The sequence below is a fragment of the Notothenia rossii genome (assembly GCF_949606895.1).
Source record: "Notothenia rossii genome assembly, chromosome: 12".
Taxonomy (NCBI): Eukaryota; Metazoa; Chordata; class Actinopteri; order Perciformes; family Nototheniidae; genus Notothenia; species Notothenia rossii.
Window position 1 is genome coordinate 8484954 of NC_136911.1, and position 14317 is coordinate 8499270.

General features: G+C 42.6%; 1 protein-coding gene across 3 annotated transcripts in view; it reads left to right on the forward strand.

Annotated features, from left to right (window-relative positions):
• nrp1a (neuropilin 1a) overlaps positions 1-8698 on the forward strand; it is a 185233-nt gene extending 176535 nt beyond the window's left edge. For 2 of the 3 annotated variants that reach the window (XM_079662070.1, XM_079662069.1), the window contains 8 exons: positions 567-711; positions 3350-3460; positions 4156-4206; positions 6585-6728; positions 6825-7102; positions 7193-7289; positions 7398-7451; positions 7573-8698. In XM_079662070.1, coding sequence (XP_079518196.1) covers positions 567-711; positions 3350-3460; positions 4156-4206; positions 6585-6728; positions 6825-7102; positions 7193-7289; positions 7398-7451; positions 7573-7859 — 1167 coding nt within the window. In that variant the 3' untranslated portion in view covers positions 7860-8698. The remainder of the gene's footprint in view (positions 1-566; positions 712-3349; positions 3461-4155; positions 4207-6584; positions 6729-6824; positions 7103-7192; positions 7290-7397; positions 7452-7572) is intronic. The other variant, XM_079662071.1, reaches the window with a different exon arrangement.
• Positions 8699-14317: the final 5619 nt, after the last annotated feature.

The window sequence follows — 14317 nt, forward strand, 5'->3', positions numbered from 1 at the left end:
GGCCATGCCATCGGGAGCAACTCAGGGTTAAGTATCTTGCCCAAGGATACATCGACATGTTGACTGCATGGGCTGGGATCGAACCCACAACCTTCTGGTTGAAAGACGACCACACTCCCTCACAGCCACAGTCGCCCTTATCTCCTCTACTTTTGCATCCCACCTCCCACATCCCACATCCCACCTCTTTTCCCCTCATTTATTCCTTTTTCTTGAAGAATATCTGAGGCAGAGTTGAAAGAGCCAGGGGTGCCTTTGACAGACTTGTGTGCCATGCTGTGCCACTGCGCCCCCCCCCCCCCCCCCCCCCCCCCCCCTTGCTTCACTTGCCTAAGCCATGCCTTAGATGTCAGCAAGATAAGACAGAGCTGGTCACCTACTGTTCTTCCTTGCCACGTACCAAGCACATGCCGCCCTGCTTCTGGTATTCAGGAGGCAGGGATAAGTCTGCCTCGGGGTATCTGCATTTGAAGAGCTGTATCTGTCAAAGGCCCAGCATTTTCTTTTACTCACTCTTTTTCTCTTTGTCTCCATCCCTTCCACCTTTCTCTTCTTTTCGATGCCAGATATTTGAAGGGAATAGCAACTACGACACTCCTGAGCTGAGGACGGTGGAGGCCCTGACGACTCGTTTCATCAGAATTTACCCGGAGAGGGCCACTCCTGCTGGCATGGGCCTACGGCTCGAGCTCCTGGGCTGCGAGATTGAAGGTAAACTAGAACTTGCATTAAAGGTCCCCTGCCATGGCCATTCCTACTGATCATAATTCCATTGTTGAGGTATACTAGAATATATTTATACTGTGTAATTTTCCAAACTCACGTTGGTTTCTCATCCAGCATCTCTGTATAGTATGTGTATTCACTCTCTGTCCTACATGGCTTGTTGGAGCTCCTGCCCCCCCCTCCCTGTGAGCCCACTGTGTTCTGATTGGTCAGCTCGCCCACTATGTTCTGATGAGTCCACCACCGTTAAAGCGGAACATCAGTGATTATGTGTTACAATGGCGTTAGCAACCAGAAAATGACACCAGTAATGACAAACAGATGAGAATGCTGCGTGGGGTCTGGGTGGCGTGTTGGCGGGACGTTGCGCGGCTCGCTGCTGCGAGGAGCGGACAAAACATTTGAGCTGGGTTCATTTCCTGCTTGCTGAGTGGGATCTGCGAGACAGCGAGACATCGTGAATGGATGCGGGAAGGGGGGGTGGTGCTGAGGGGGCTGCTCCACTAGCACCCCCCCCCCCCCCCCCAGCGCGTCACAGTTTCGCCGCTGAGAGTGTGTGTGTGTGTGTGTCTGAGGAGCTCCACGGATTGGCCCATTTGGACTGTCTATAATATCCTTAAAGATTTGGTGCAAAAGATACAAATAAGAGATGTTTTTTCCTACCCATTTCTACCATTGGGGCTTATTTCTCCACCAGCAGTCATGTTGTTTGAACTAATGTTGGTAATATTACTAGCCAGGATTACACTTTTTTTTAATGGTGATGACATTTCAAACACCTTTCACCATGGCAATGGAATGTTATCTCCTGGTGCTGACATAATTCTCATTTTCTACCCACAATGACAGCCTTACCTTGACTCAGAGCGTTTGTTCAGACATGTGTTAGTATCTGACATTGACGCACACGCAGGTTAGCCATCTATCATCAGAGCTAATGACAAGTAGCTTTCGCCTCATGTCTGGGTTATTTAAAGAAGTGGCAGGTCCCAGTGTTGAGCCAACAGCTGTCCAGCCCCTGCTCTTTATCCCTACAAGGGACAGTTGTCTTGTCTTCTTGTTACATCAAAGTTACCGCCATAGCTAGCCACTTCTAGAGGGTATCAAATGAAAGCCCACCTGGCCTGGTAGGATTATTGCAACAAGGCCCGCATTGCACTCTTCCCAACCCCTGCATGTCTTGCTTCTTTCAAAGGGCCGCACACACTTTACTATCTTTAAAATTACCCCTATTTTTCTCCAGCTCTTTATCTGTCTCTCTCAAAGCTGATGTAGCCCAGCTCAGCATATAAGAGTGTGCAGCGCGCTAGCTAAGTGGATTTACATATTGGATTTCAGGGAGGCCCATTCCGTTGTAAGCCTCATGGACTCCCACCGGGGGCTTTAGTCAGATGATAATGCATGTTTTCAGTGTTAATGCCAAACACACACATACTTGTATATACACACGGAGCAGCCGCAATCACCCTGCCAAATATGCGGTTACAGGCAGGGATACACAACCAGGCACTTACACAGGTGCTTCTGTGTGTGTGTGTGTGTGTGTGTGTGTGTGTGTGTGTGTGTGTGTGTGTGTGTGTGTGTGTGTGTGTGTGTGTGTGTGTGTGTGTGTGTGTGTGTGTGTGTGTGTGTGTGTGTGTGTGTGTGTGTGTGTGTGTGTGTGTGTGTGTGTGTGTGTGTGTGTGTGTGTGTGTGTGTGTGTGTGTGTGTGTGTGTGTGTGTGTGTGTGTGTGTGTGTGTGTAGCAGGCCTTAGCAGGAGGGCTAAATCCTCATTTCTGTGAGAGGCTCCCCTGACGCAGCATTGACCCCATCCCTGACCTTCCCCACCCTGAATCTGACAGGGCTGATCTGCCTCATATTTCATCTCGCAGAGGGAGAGAACGAGGGCATCGGCTCACACACACACACACACACACAGATATTGTACACATACAGGCAGTTTTCCCCTATCTGTCTTTACCTCGCTTTTTTTTCCACCTCCCTCATTTATTACTCAGTCAGTGTAAACACACACCGCGGGACGGCTGTGCAGCAGCGGACCGTGGAGTGGATCTAGGGCCATGCCCACATCCAAGTGTAGCGGGGCCATAATGATAGGCCACTAAGGCAGAAGAGGGCCCTCCCTATATAGCCAATCCCAAGCCAGGTCTCTGCATTTCTAAAGTTTCCGCTGCTCTAAGGACCAGGCTTTAGCTTTATTTATACACCCACACCTCCGTAGCATGATAAAAAAGAGGGATTTTAATAGTTCATGCCTAGATTGAAGCACAATATGTTACTGTGGGCAGAACATGCTGAGCTTCCAAATAACATATTTTCAGAGTGTTTTTGTTTCTCACGCTAGCACTCCTTACATCTAATTTCTTTGAAAATTCTAAATACTTTTATTCCAGCACAGTTCCAGTTTGTTTTTCTTTGCGATGTCACATTCCTTTGAGATATTCAACCCGTGCAGCATTTCCCCTCTTAATCTCAGTGTAATGTACAATTTACATTGTTAAGGGAACTGATGGTTTGCTTATTAAAATGTTTTAATATGAACCAAACCAAGGCATTCATCCAATATGACCTTGAAATCTAATCTATGCGGTCTTCTGTCTCTCTTCCGCTCCATCTTTACAGCTCCCACACTCCCTCCTACCACGGTAGTTCCAAGCACCACTCCGTCGGACGACTGTGACGACGACCAGGCGAGCTGCCACAGCGGCACAGGTGATGACTACGACGTGACAGGTGCTAACATCTCCCACATGAGACTGCAACTAAACTCCCCCGCCCCCCTCTTCCACTTCCTTCTGCCACTGCTCACACTCTATCTGCTTCACTCTCCCCGGCTTCACTTCTCTCTGTTATAGCCAGATTTGATACCATAATCTGCCACCTACTGCGCGCAGTGCATGCACCCACGTACATGATGCTGTTTACACACCTCTAATTATCTGCACCTGCATCATCCCTCAGTTTATCCCCTCTTACCTCAGAAAACTCACATTGGAGGATTGTCGCACTTGCGCCAAAGATTGCCAAATGCACCACACACAGCTGCTTCTAAACAGCCGGCTCTGTTTCTCTCTATCCTTTCATCTCTCACCTGCCTTGTCCACCGGCTCCTTCTTTTCAGCTCACTCCTCTTGGCCTCATTTCCCACTAACCCAGTAACTCTCTGAGCCTGCTGCCTGCACTCCCCATTAACCAGCAGTCTCCAATGATGAGCATGGCACCGTCTCGGTCACGTGTTACAAGTATTATATAATGCGTGATGTTAGATATATGAGGCAGGGACTTAGCAGACTGAAGAGAAAGACAGGGCATGTGTTAGAGAGCTATTTTTAACTAGCAAGGAGACATTTGATGCATGAATGAAGTTATTTGCAAACAACGTAACTCTTGCCAGGCTGGGCTAATCATGCTAATGTTTTGTGTTACAGCGGGTACCATAATTCCAGAGACCACTACTGCTGAAGTGGATACCATCCCAGGTGAGCAAAAACATATTTATTACATATATACTCCGCCTATGTCTTAAAAGCATGATAAACGTACTAACAATTTGTAATAATCTACTTATAGCATTTGTTAATTTAGTTATTAGCGGTAGTAGTAATGCTTTATTAGAATAATAATAACACATCAAATACAATTTGATAAGGCGTTCTAATGTTAATTAGGGGAAATTGCTGGTCATTCATTTAGTTTTTTCATTTGAATTAAAGCAAACAATGACCACATAGTGTAACTAGGAATCACATTACCATGCAATGTAAGAAGATAATAATGGTTTGAAAGTGATTGGAATTATAATAATCTATGATCCGGAAATATATTTTGGATACTTGACCTTAAATGTCATTACAATATAATTGGCAGATCATAACGCATTTTAAGTATGTTTATCTAGCATTATAGACATGTGCGTCATAGATAGTGTGACCAATTATTCTCTTTCCCTTCAATGATTCCACCTCTTTCTAAATGCTGAACCTGATGCATCAAACATTACATGATGAGAATGTTGAAGGTTTTTCTGAATTAATTTCCATGGATTTATCAAAAAGCGTACCTTAGCTAATGATTGCCAGCTTGAGGCGGCCTCTCTGATGTGTGTCTGTTATTAAAGCTGATGATATGGCCCTGAGAGGCTCCTGCTGACATGGTGAGCGAGGTTGTGTGATGCAGGGCTAGCTGATGATTAGCACTGGTGCTCTGTTGCTGCCTCCTCAGCATAATCACTAATCACTGGGCCGACTCTGCCACACACTCAACACACACACACACACACACACACACACACACACACACACACACACACATACACACACACACACACACACACACACACACACACACACACACACACACACACACACACACACACACACACACAGGAAATAGTGTTTGCTTTGGGGTCACATGCAGACGCACACACACACACACACACACACATAGTGCTGTTTCCTATAGCAGGTTGATGAGACAGCAGCCAGCTGAGAGGCTGTGCCCCAGACTGACCTTGGCTAATGGGCCATAGGCTCCACCCACCCCCACCTCAGCTGGCTCTGTGGTCTGTCTGCAGTCTGCTGGGCCACCAGCTATGATAGATGAGAGCTAAGGTGCAGGTGTGTGTATCCACATTTGTGTGTGTACAAACAGAACTACATTTCTGTGGATAAACACTCATCCGCCTGACTTTGTATTTGAAGACCACGCATGGTAATCAGTTCTGCCTATCTGTGTGTGTTTGTTTGGGTGTGTGCGTGCCATGCACTCTAATCTCCAAGGATCTACTTTCTGATGGCATTCGGCGAAAAAAAGGCTCTTTTTCTATTCATCAAATGGCCAAGTGAGTCATATGGCTGCTCATCTTATCCACAGCTTGTTGGTAGCCTTAGTAAAAGCCTCCCAAGAATGGAAAAAGAAAGGCCAAAGACATTTAATTGGGAATGGGTTGTCTCGACGAAAAAAAAGGGGCTTGGCGTCTCGAATGTGGTTCCACATGGGAATTCCATCCTTAGAGTTTAATGGGCAAATAGAGCCGTTGCCTGTAGAAGCTAGTTAAAACATTCCCATTATTAAAGGGAATATTGGCTCATTAACTGTATCTCTAAAAGCATCTCATGCTGGAGTCTGACATCCTGGCAAACGTCCCAAACATCTCGCTCCCTCGCGTTCCTTGGAAGTCTTTCTTTATCGAATTTGAGAAAAAAAACAATAAAGCCTGCACTCCTACACATTTTTTGCCTCCACTGAGGCTCCTTCAGCGCGGTGTGTGTCCATCCATGGGGGATTGCATTGTTGGAATGGGGCCTCGGCTCTGTTACCATAGCTGTCTTCAAACCTCAAGTCTCTGCTCTCATTAAAATCTTGAGCTCTCTGCGGGTCGCTATGAATGCTTTCTCAACTGGACACCTTGTCCAGACCCCATCTTCCTCTTCCCCTGTCTCTGCCTCTTCTAAGTGTCCCTATATACCTCTTTATATGCCCTGTTACTTTCATTAAAGAAGTCATTACTGTAGCCAAGACATAAGGTCTACATGAGGTCTGGGCTGTCAGCTCCTCTTTTTGAGCCATAACTGTCCCTGTCTGGCTCTCCCTCCTGAGTTAGCTGTCTTTATCTCCCCCAGCAATGGGACTCCGAGCGAACGTCCCACAGTTCTTTGCTGCCCTCTAGTGCTTTGTATTGATCAGAACGAATGAATGAGGCTCCAAAGTGTAGCCTGCAGTCACATCATGACAGGCCCCCAGGTCATTGTTGGTTGAAAGCCCAAAGCTCCTGGAAATTTCTCCTTTTGTAATAAGGAAGATGATGAAATACGATCTCCTGTCACACGATCTTGACTTTTTTTTCTCACATTTGCAGCTTTTCTGTGGTTTGCCTGTGACTTCGGCTGGGCCAACGACCCGTCCTTTTGCAGCTGGACATCAGAGGACACTGGCTCCAGGTGGCAGATCCAGTCCAGCGGCACCCCCACCTTAAATACCGGACCTAACATGGACCACACAGGTAAGGGTTCCACTTAATTTATCCAACCTCCTCTCGTTTCTTTTCATCCGCAAAGTTTTTTTATCTGTCACTGATACAAGCACATTTTTCCAACAGGTGGATCGGGGAACTTCATCTACACCTTGGCGACGAGCCCCCAGGAGACGGAGGTGGCTCGGTTGGTCAGCCCCGTGGTCAGCTCCCCGGACTCAGACCTGTGCGTGTCCTTTTGGTATCACATGTTTGGGCCACACATTGGCACACTGCATATAAAACAGCGCAAACAGACCGTTGACGGAGCGGCTGATATCCTGCTGTGGACGGTCAGTGGTCACCAAGGAAACCGCTGGAGAGAAGGTCGTGTCCTCGTGCCACGAACCAACAAACCCTATCAGGTAAATGATTAGTCCATGAAATGATTGAAGTATTAAACAATTCCATTGTGGTATCCAAAAGAAGTTGCTCAAAAAGTTCTTTTTTTCAAGGTGGTGCTGGAAAGTCTGGTGGAGAGAAAGAGCTGGGGGGACATTGCTGTTGATGACATTAAAGTTCTCGATGGACTCAGCATGGCGGACTGCAAAGGTAAGGCTTTCAGTTTTCATAGCTTCAATGCCTGCATTCAGCGCTTGATCTGCAATTTCACACAGTTTTCTTTGAAATTGGATTTCATTAGAATTTCTGTTTGAACAGATCCTGACGTACCCACCGAGCCGATGCTGCCAGAGGACCGCCTCAATGAAATCCGTAAGTCATTTCACACATGGAGGGTTTATTAGCCGTTTCCCTTTTTGAGAACTATTTGCCCAAATTTCAAAGTTGATATCACATCTCACTCTCCTTTTCTACGTCTCTCTCTCCCCTCCAGTTGAAGACATCACTGAGTACCCAGACTTTGTGGAGACCAACCAGATCAGCGGAGCAGGCAACATGCTGAAGACGCTCGACCCCATCCTCATTACCATCATCGCCATGTCCGCTCTGGGGGTCTTTCTGGGGGCCATCTGCGGCGTGGTGCTGTACTGCGCCTGCTCGCATGGAGGCATGTCGGACAGGAACTTATCAGCCCTGGAGAACTATAACTTTGAGCTAGTGGACGGCGTTAAGCTAAAGAAAGACAAACTCAATGTACAGAGCTCATACTCGGAGGCATGAGGAGGGACTGAGTGCATCATGTGACTGTATCACGTGCAGAGCGTGCACAAGACTGGCTGTAGGCTTATCCTCTCGTATCTCCACGTGAAGGCAGGCTCAAAGGACTGCCAACACCCTCAACACTCTGGATGAGGGACAGGTTCAGGAACCAATGGGAGGTTTGGACTGATCCACGCTTTTCTCAGGAGCTGCAGTAAAAAGAACCTACCAGTAGGGGACACTGTGTACAAATAAACATACAGAAAAAAATATGTACAGATGATTTAGATGATATTTTAATTTTCTATTTTGATTTTCATTCATTTTTACAATCGGATGCTGGTGTTGAGACCAATTTATTAATAATGTTTAAAGTATTTATCGTTTTCTGGGAAAGAAATGTCTTTTTTTTATTATCAGTTCATGAAGGCTGTTTATTTTCAAGTTCGGAAAGAGATGTATAAATGAACCATATCCGGCAAAACTGTAGATTTGCCCAATGATGAGCATACAGGGTGGGCCCATAACCCTTGACCCTGAAACATGTACTCTCTCCCCTTTGACCTCTGTCACTCTAAAGTGAGGGTCCCATTCATGGCAATGTATGGTTCTGACAGTGCCTTTAGTACATTTCGGTTGGCCTCCTCTGTTGATGTGGGCGGGGTATTTTTTACTGTAGTTGGCAAAAGTTATGATGACAGGAAACAGGGGTACATTATCTTTAATACCTGGCAAACAGGAAATCAGTCACAGCGCTTTGTTTTATTTTTTGTTGTTTTCTGTCCAAAAAACCACACACTGTAAATATGTTTTAATATATTTTATTGCCCTTTTTAAAGAAAGTAAAAAGGAAAAAAGCTGCAGTATCCCTTTTTTAATGGGTTTGTGTGTGTGTGCGTGTGTGCGTGTGTGTGTGTGTGTGTGTGTGTGTGTGTGTGTGTGTGTGTGTGTGTGTGTGTGTGTGTGTGTGTGTGTGTGTGTGTGTGTGTGTGTGTGTGTGTTTGTGTGTGTGTGTGTAAATACAATCTTCTGACTGTTTTTTGTGGAAGATGCAGTGTTATGGTTTTCTATTTTAGATTACTTTGCCCAGATGAGTAATATTTGAGTGATATTACAGTGATTTCAATGTGCATTCAAGCCATCTGTCACGAAAACACCCACTTCACCAAAACCACCACAGGATGAATTAATCAAAAGGTAACAACAACAAAAAACAACATATCTTCATCAGATCTCCGCTTCAAATTTGATTGATCCCCAGAACATTTTAATAACTTATAACACATTCATGAAAACGGCAAAGGAGGTGGTGAAATATAAATATCTGCCAGCATACCAAAAAAAATCGTCATTACTTTGCTTTAGCTCAGACTAGCTTCTCACCTCCTATTGTCACTGTGGATTGTTCACTGATGAAGTGCTCTCTGGACAATGCAGCTGGAATGCACTTTGTTATTGATTTCCCCCCCCCCCTGCGATAGGAGCCTATTAAAAGAGGGGTAAACACACTAACTGAAGAATGGTGCTATCATTCCTTTAGCCAGACACATTTGTCTGAAGATAAACCCAGTTTGTATTGTTCACATGCTGTATTGTAGCTTAAGGCCTTTCTCGGTCCGCAAAGAATTTGTACGTGTTTCACGTGTAGCAGCCATAACGTTGTGATGTCAGAGCTGATGTCATTAGGACGGGACACTGGTACAGCGGGGGGATCGAGTGGCGTCACCTGAATCAAGTCACCTGGCTCCCTGTGTGTGGCTTTACCAAAGGATGGTCGCCCCCTTCTTTCTCACCGGGGGTTTTCATTCACAGACAAAAAGATCACAGGTCAATAATGGTCATCACTCACAAACTTGCTCGGTCAAAGCCCCCCGAGAAGAAATCAAGAGGGGGGACGCTTGTAGAGAAAAGCAATGTGTGACGCTCTTTTTTTAATCTCTTTTTAAGCTTAAAAGAAGTGCAGCTGTCACCTCAATGTGAACTCTTTTGAATCTCTCTTGTTTGCTGATGGATGGATGGATGGAGGGGACAATCCCACCACAAGACGCTACAAGGGGAACTCCCTGTGAGATTGACAATTTCAGGACAGAATGGCCCATGGACCGGAACTCTGTGGTTTTTCCACACCACAATAAAACAATCAAAAATCCTGAGAAGGGTGACCTCTTTCACATCCGTGTGCTTTGTATGTCGTGCAGTGATGAACACATTCTCAACTTGTTCATTTCAGATTTGACCTCCACTCCTCTCGACACCTTTTGTCTGCGCTCGCAGCTACACGGAGGACTGTAGCTCCAGCGACGTCTGCTAAACTAGAGAAAACGGATACTGTAGCGTGGACTCAAAACAAACAATGTTGCACTGATAAATATATTTAAGAGGTTTATGTGTTTATAGCATTTCTTTGCAAAAAAAACCCAGAAGAAAGTCAAAAACACAAAAAACATGTGTTCATTTCTTTCCTCTTTTTTATAAATCTATATATATAGTTTCAGATTATGTGATATAATTCTGAAATGTAAAAAATATTATGATGTTTTCATTATTGAAAAAGGCATAAAAGATTTCCCAACATTAATGTCCCTCCCTCCATTTACATGGCATATTAGCGCTTCGTTTTGTACTGTCATTCAAATTTTGTGCAGATTTTTGTTCGGTTTTTTACAAGAACAAGAAAATAAGACTTTTATTTTCAATACTGCTTCTGTAATTTGCTGTTGTAGGAAAAAATGAATAAACAGCAAAGCCTTAAAAAAAAAAAAAAACGATATTTGTTTTGTGAAACTCCAACTTTAGATCCTCTCAGATCCACATCAGAGCTGTTAAGGTTTAAACCAGCAGCTCTCTGAAGGAACATCTGTTTTCTGCATGAAAGTAGCTTGAATTACAGCAAGACACTGATATAAACAAAACCATGGTGCCCAGGTTTTTCTTACAACCTAGGACTTCTAAGACTAAAACGAAAAAGAATCTTCATACGTAGGAATTTGAACATTTACTTATTATAGGTTATTTTTCAATAACAGTTGTTGCGGGAGATCTAAGATAAAATGCAACTGATTCTGACAGCAAGTAATAAATAGGGACTATATTTTCCTAGATCTCAGAGCAGATGGAAACAACTCAAGTGAAGTATGTAATTATTACCCACCTATTAGTAAACAGCGGTAAACTGATGGAGCGTAGGGCGGGTACTGACCACTAATTTGAACCTGATGTGAGGCACTCAGTCGCTCTGACTCGCTCAGCTGCTTTTCTAGAGGTCTATCATTAGCAGAAATTAAACCAGTCTCCACTGATTTAAGTTTCCTATGAGGAGGTATCCATAAGTGTTGCAGTGTCTTACTTTAGCAGACTTGGAATATTGGCAATTATTTGTGATGCTTAATGTCTTTAAACATTGGTACATGTTAGATAAATAGCAGCAATGCTTAGTCCCTATTAACATAAACAAGCAAATTAGACTTGTAACATCATTGTGCGGCATATTCTTCGTGCACCATTAACTGCAAGAGATTTGTTACTCAGCCACCCCACTAAATCCTTTTTTTAGCCTCTTTTAATACTGCCTGAAGCAAGCATCATGCATTAATTAATAAACCAGTCAACCAATGAAGAAACCAAGAATTATCAACATTTATTCTTACAAAGAATACAGACAAAAGTTTTAAAGAAATACTATTCAGTAACTGTCAGTGGTGTATGACTGTAAACTCATGCAATATTTTGCAAATTAGCACTACCCCTTTCTAATAAGTTGCCCTGTACTGCATTCATGTACTTTGCTACTTTGTACTTCTACTTGACTATACAATTCAGAGGTAAATCATGCACTTTTATTCGACTACATTTATTTACAGATGTGGAGTAATGATGTGAAATATAAACAACTCTTAAATCAGACTTTAGTTCCACCTGGAGTAAATTATGTATAATTATGTATGCAAAGTCATTAAAACTCATTAAAACATATATTAAACTGGAATGGATCAATCTGCAGAATTAGTACATTTGCTTTGGGTACTTTAATTATATTTGTATACTTTGAATGCAGGACTTTAATTGTTACAGAGCATCCATACACCCTGGTACTTCTACTTTTACTTAATGTTATAATAAGACTGTCACAGGGACCACACACGATTTTATCTTCTATTGGAGTACTTGTTATCTTTGTACGTGTACTTAAGTAAAATATGTGTTAACTACCTCCACCATTGAATTGAACACAGCACCCCTGACTGCTGTGAACTCTGCCTGCAGTCTACCGTTCCACCACTAGATGGCACAGTGGAATATTATAACAAGGTAGGAATGTCTAACGGGCGGGTAGTTGGACTTACTATATTTAACACAACATTTCTACAAAAGTCTCACTCGTTTTCCCACGGACAAGTCACATAGTTTGCTAAATAAAGAGTTCTCATGATACAACATGCATTTATGCCATATAAAGTCTACCAGTGCGTGTGGATGGTTATTTGTATTGGTTTACATCCGGTCAAATGTAACAGTACATCACACGTAGCCTATACATAATTGAATTAATGATCACTGATTTCACTTCATAAAAAATACCTATTATTATGTTGCCATGACAATGAAAGTTGTTTGTTCTGAATGTTAAGGAAACAGGATTTTGGGATGCTATGAAAGGAAAAACAAGAAAGTGTAAAGGAAATATTATTGCATTTTGCTTTTAGCTGTTTGTCTCATGAGGTGACCAAAACTGACCACAAGGGAGCGCCCGAGCTCATGGAACTACTAACGTGTATACAGCAGTCTATGGTATACAGTCACATGAACACTTTAAATCACTGATAAGAAAGATAGAACGGTTAAGATAGAAAAATAGGAGGATTGTTACTGTTTTTATCTGTAAAGAGGACTTACCGTCAATAAACAGTTTTACATTTGACCAACATTTTTAGTTGGAGGAGATCACTTGAGTCAGAGTAGAGACGTTTAATCTGATAAAAAGAGTTTCCATGAAGTCTTCCATCTTTGGGTCACATCCAGTCTGTCTGAGCCTCTGCTATGTTGCCTTTGGACATGTAGCCTCATCTCTATCACCTCCACTTCCTGTTACTGAGTCAACACTCATCTCTTTACTCTTTTGGTCATTTTGCTCACTCTTCACTGTGATTCATGCAACCAAGCAATGCCTCTGATCTCAATTCTTTATTTGTATCAGTGACATGACTGTTGGATCTGGATCATATTAGTCGTACTAATTTACAGTCATTTGAAACTTTTGTACTTTTTAAAATCCAATCCAGTAGGGAAGAGGATGGACAACATGTGAGTTTCGCTCCAGTTAAAGCAGATTCAACGTTTCACCCGTGTCAAGGGGCAAGGAGATAAAGGGCTGCATTCCCTGTAAACATTCCCTGAGGAGTAAACAGGATTCAAGGGTCTTTCGGACATGATGGTTTGTTTTCTTTCTAATTTTTCCCACTACATCTCAAGTGCTCAGACAGAAATAACTTGCTATTAAGTTGAAAGTAAATACATAGCCGGCTGGGATGATTATTTTCACTGAAACTGATCCAAAAACTGTGCAGTGAAAGCGCCTCTGCTTCTTCTTTTGTTTAGTTTTTTCAAAATTGATAAAAATATGGGTTTATTAACTTTTGTAATAAGATAGGACGATCTTTATACAAAGACTCACCATGTACTTTCTCTTCTTCTTTAACTTAATTGGACTTAAGAAACCAACATTATTTAAATCAGGAGAAATGTATGCATAATGAATAAAATACATTATTTTAAGATAAATGAACAATAACACAATTTCTGTTTTTTCATTTCACTCTACAGTCGCGAAAACTTGAATTGTTTTTAAGATCGTCTGTATCAAGTTATTATCTTGTTTTCTTATTTTTTGCGGTCATTTATTAAGAAACAATCAATCTTCATGAGGGACATTTTTTTATTTTGTACTCAACTTTTGGTTTAATTGTTGAATGATACAGTGTTACAACACGATGGTGCTGTTTCTGTACTCAAGTTGTTTCTGTTTATATAAAAGAGCAGTACATTGATGATGATGATGATGATGAATATGATGTTGACAGACAGTCATTATGATGGAGTAACAGATTAATGGAACATTTAATAGACGTGTTGCCAGTATCTGTATAAATAGGCAATTGTGTGAGTGGGGGTGTCCTCTAAGTGACGTAGGCAAGAGGGTCAGACTGGGGCTGCATCAAATCAGAAACATTAAGCAAAAACATAACAGGATATAATTTACAGCTGCCTTCAAAATAAAAGCTCTTGAAATGTGATAGAAAAGAAAATTCCTATGTAATGGGTCTGCATGAATAATTATTTCCAGTTGTTTAATTCTACGTATCAGTTTGTAGATGTCAAACCTCCTTTGTGTTTGTATTTTTAGCTCTATTTATTGTATCCTTCACCAAATCCTTCTATGTGATAAGTGATTATCTGTAAAAGTAGGGCATAGCAACCACAGG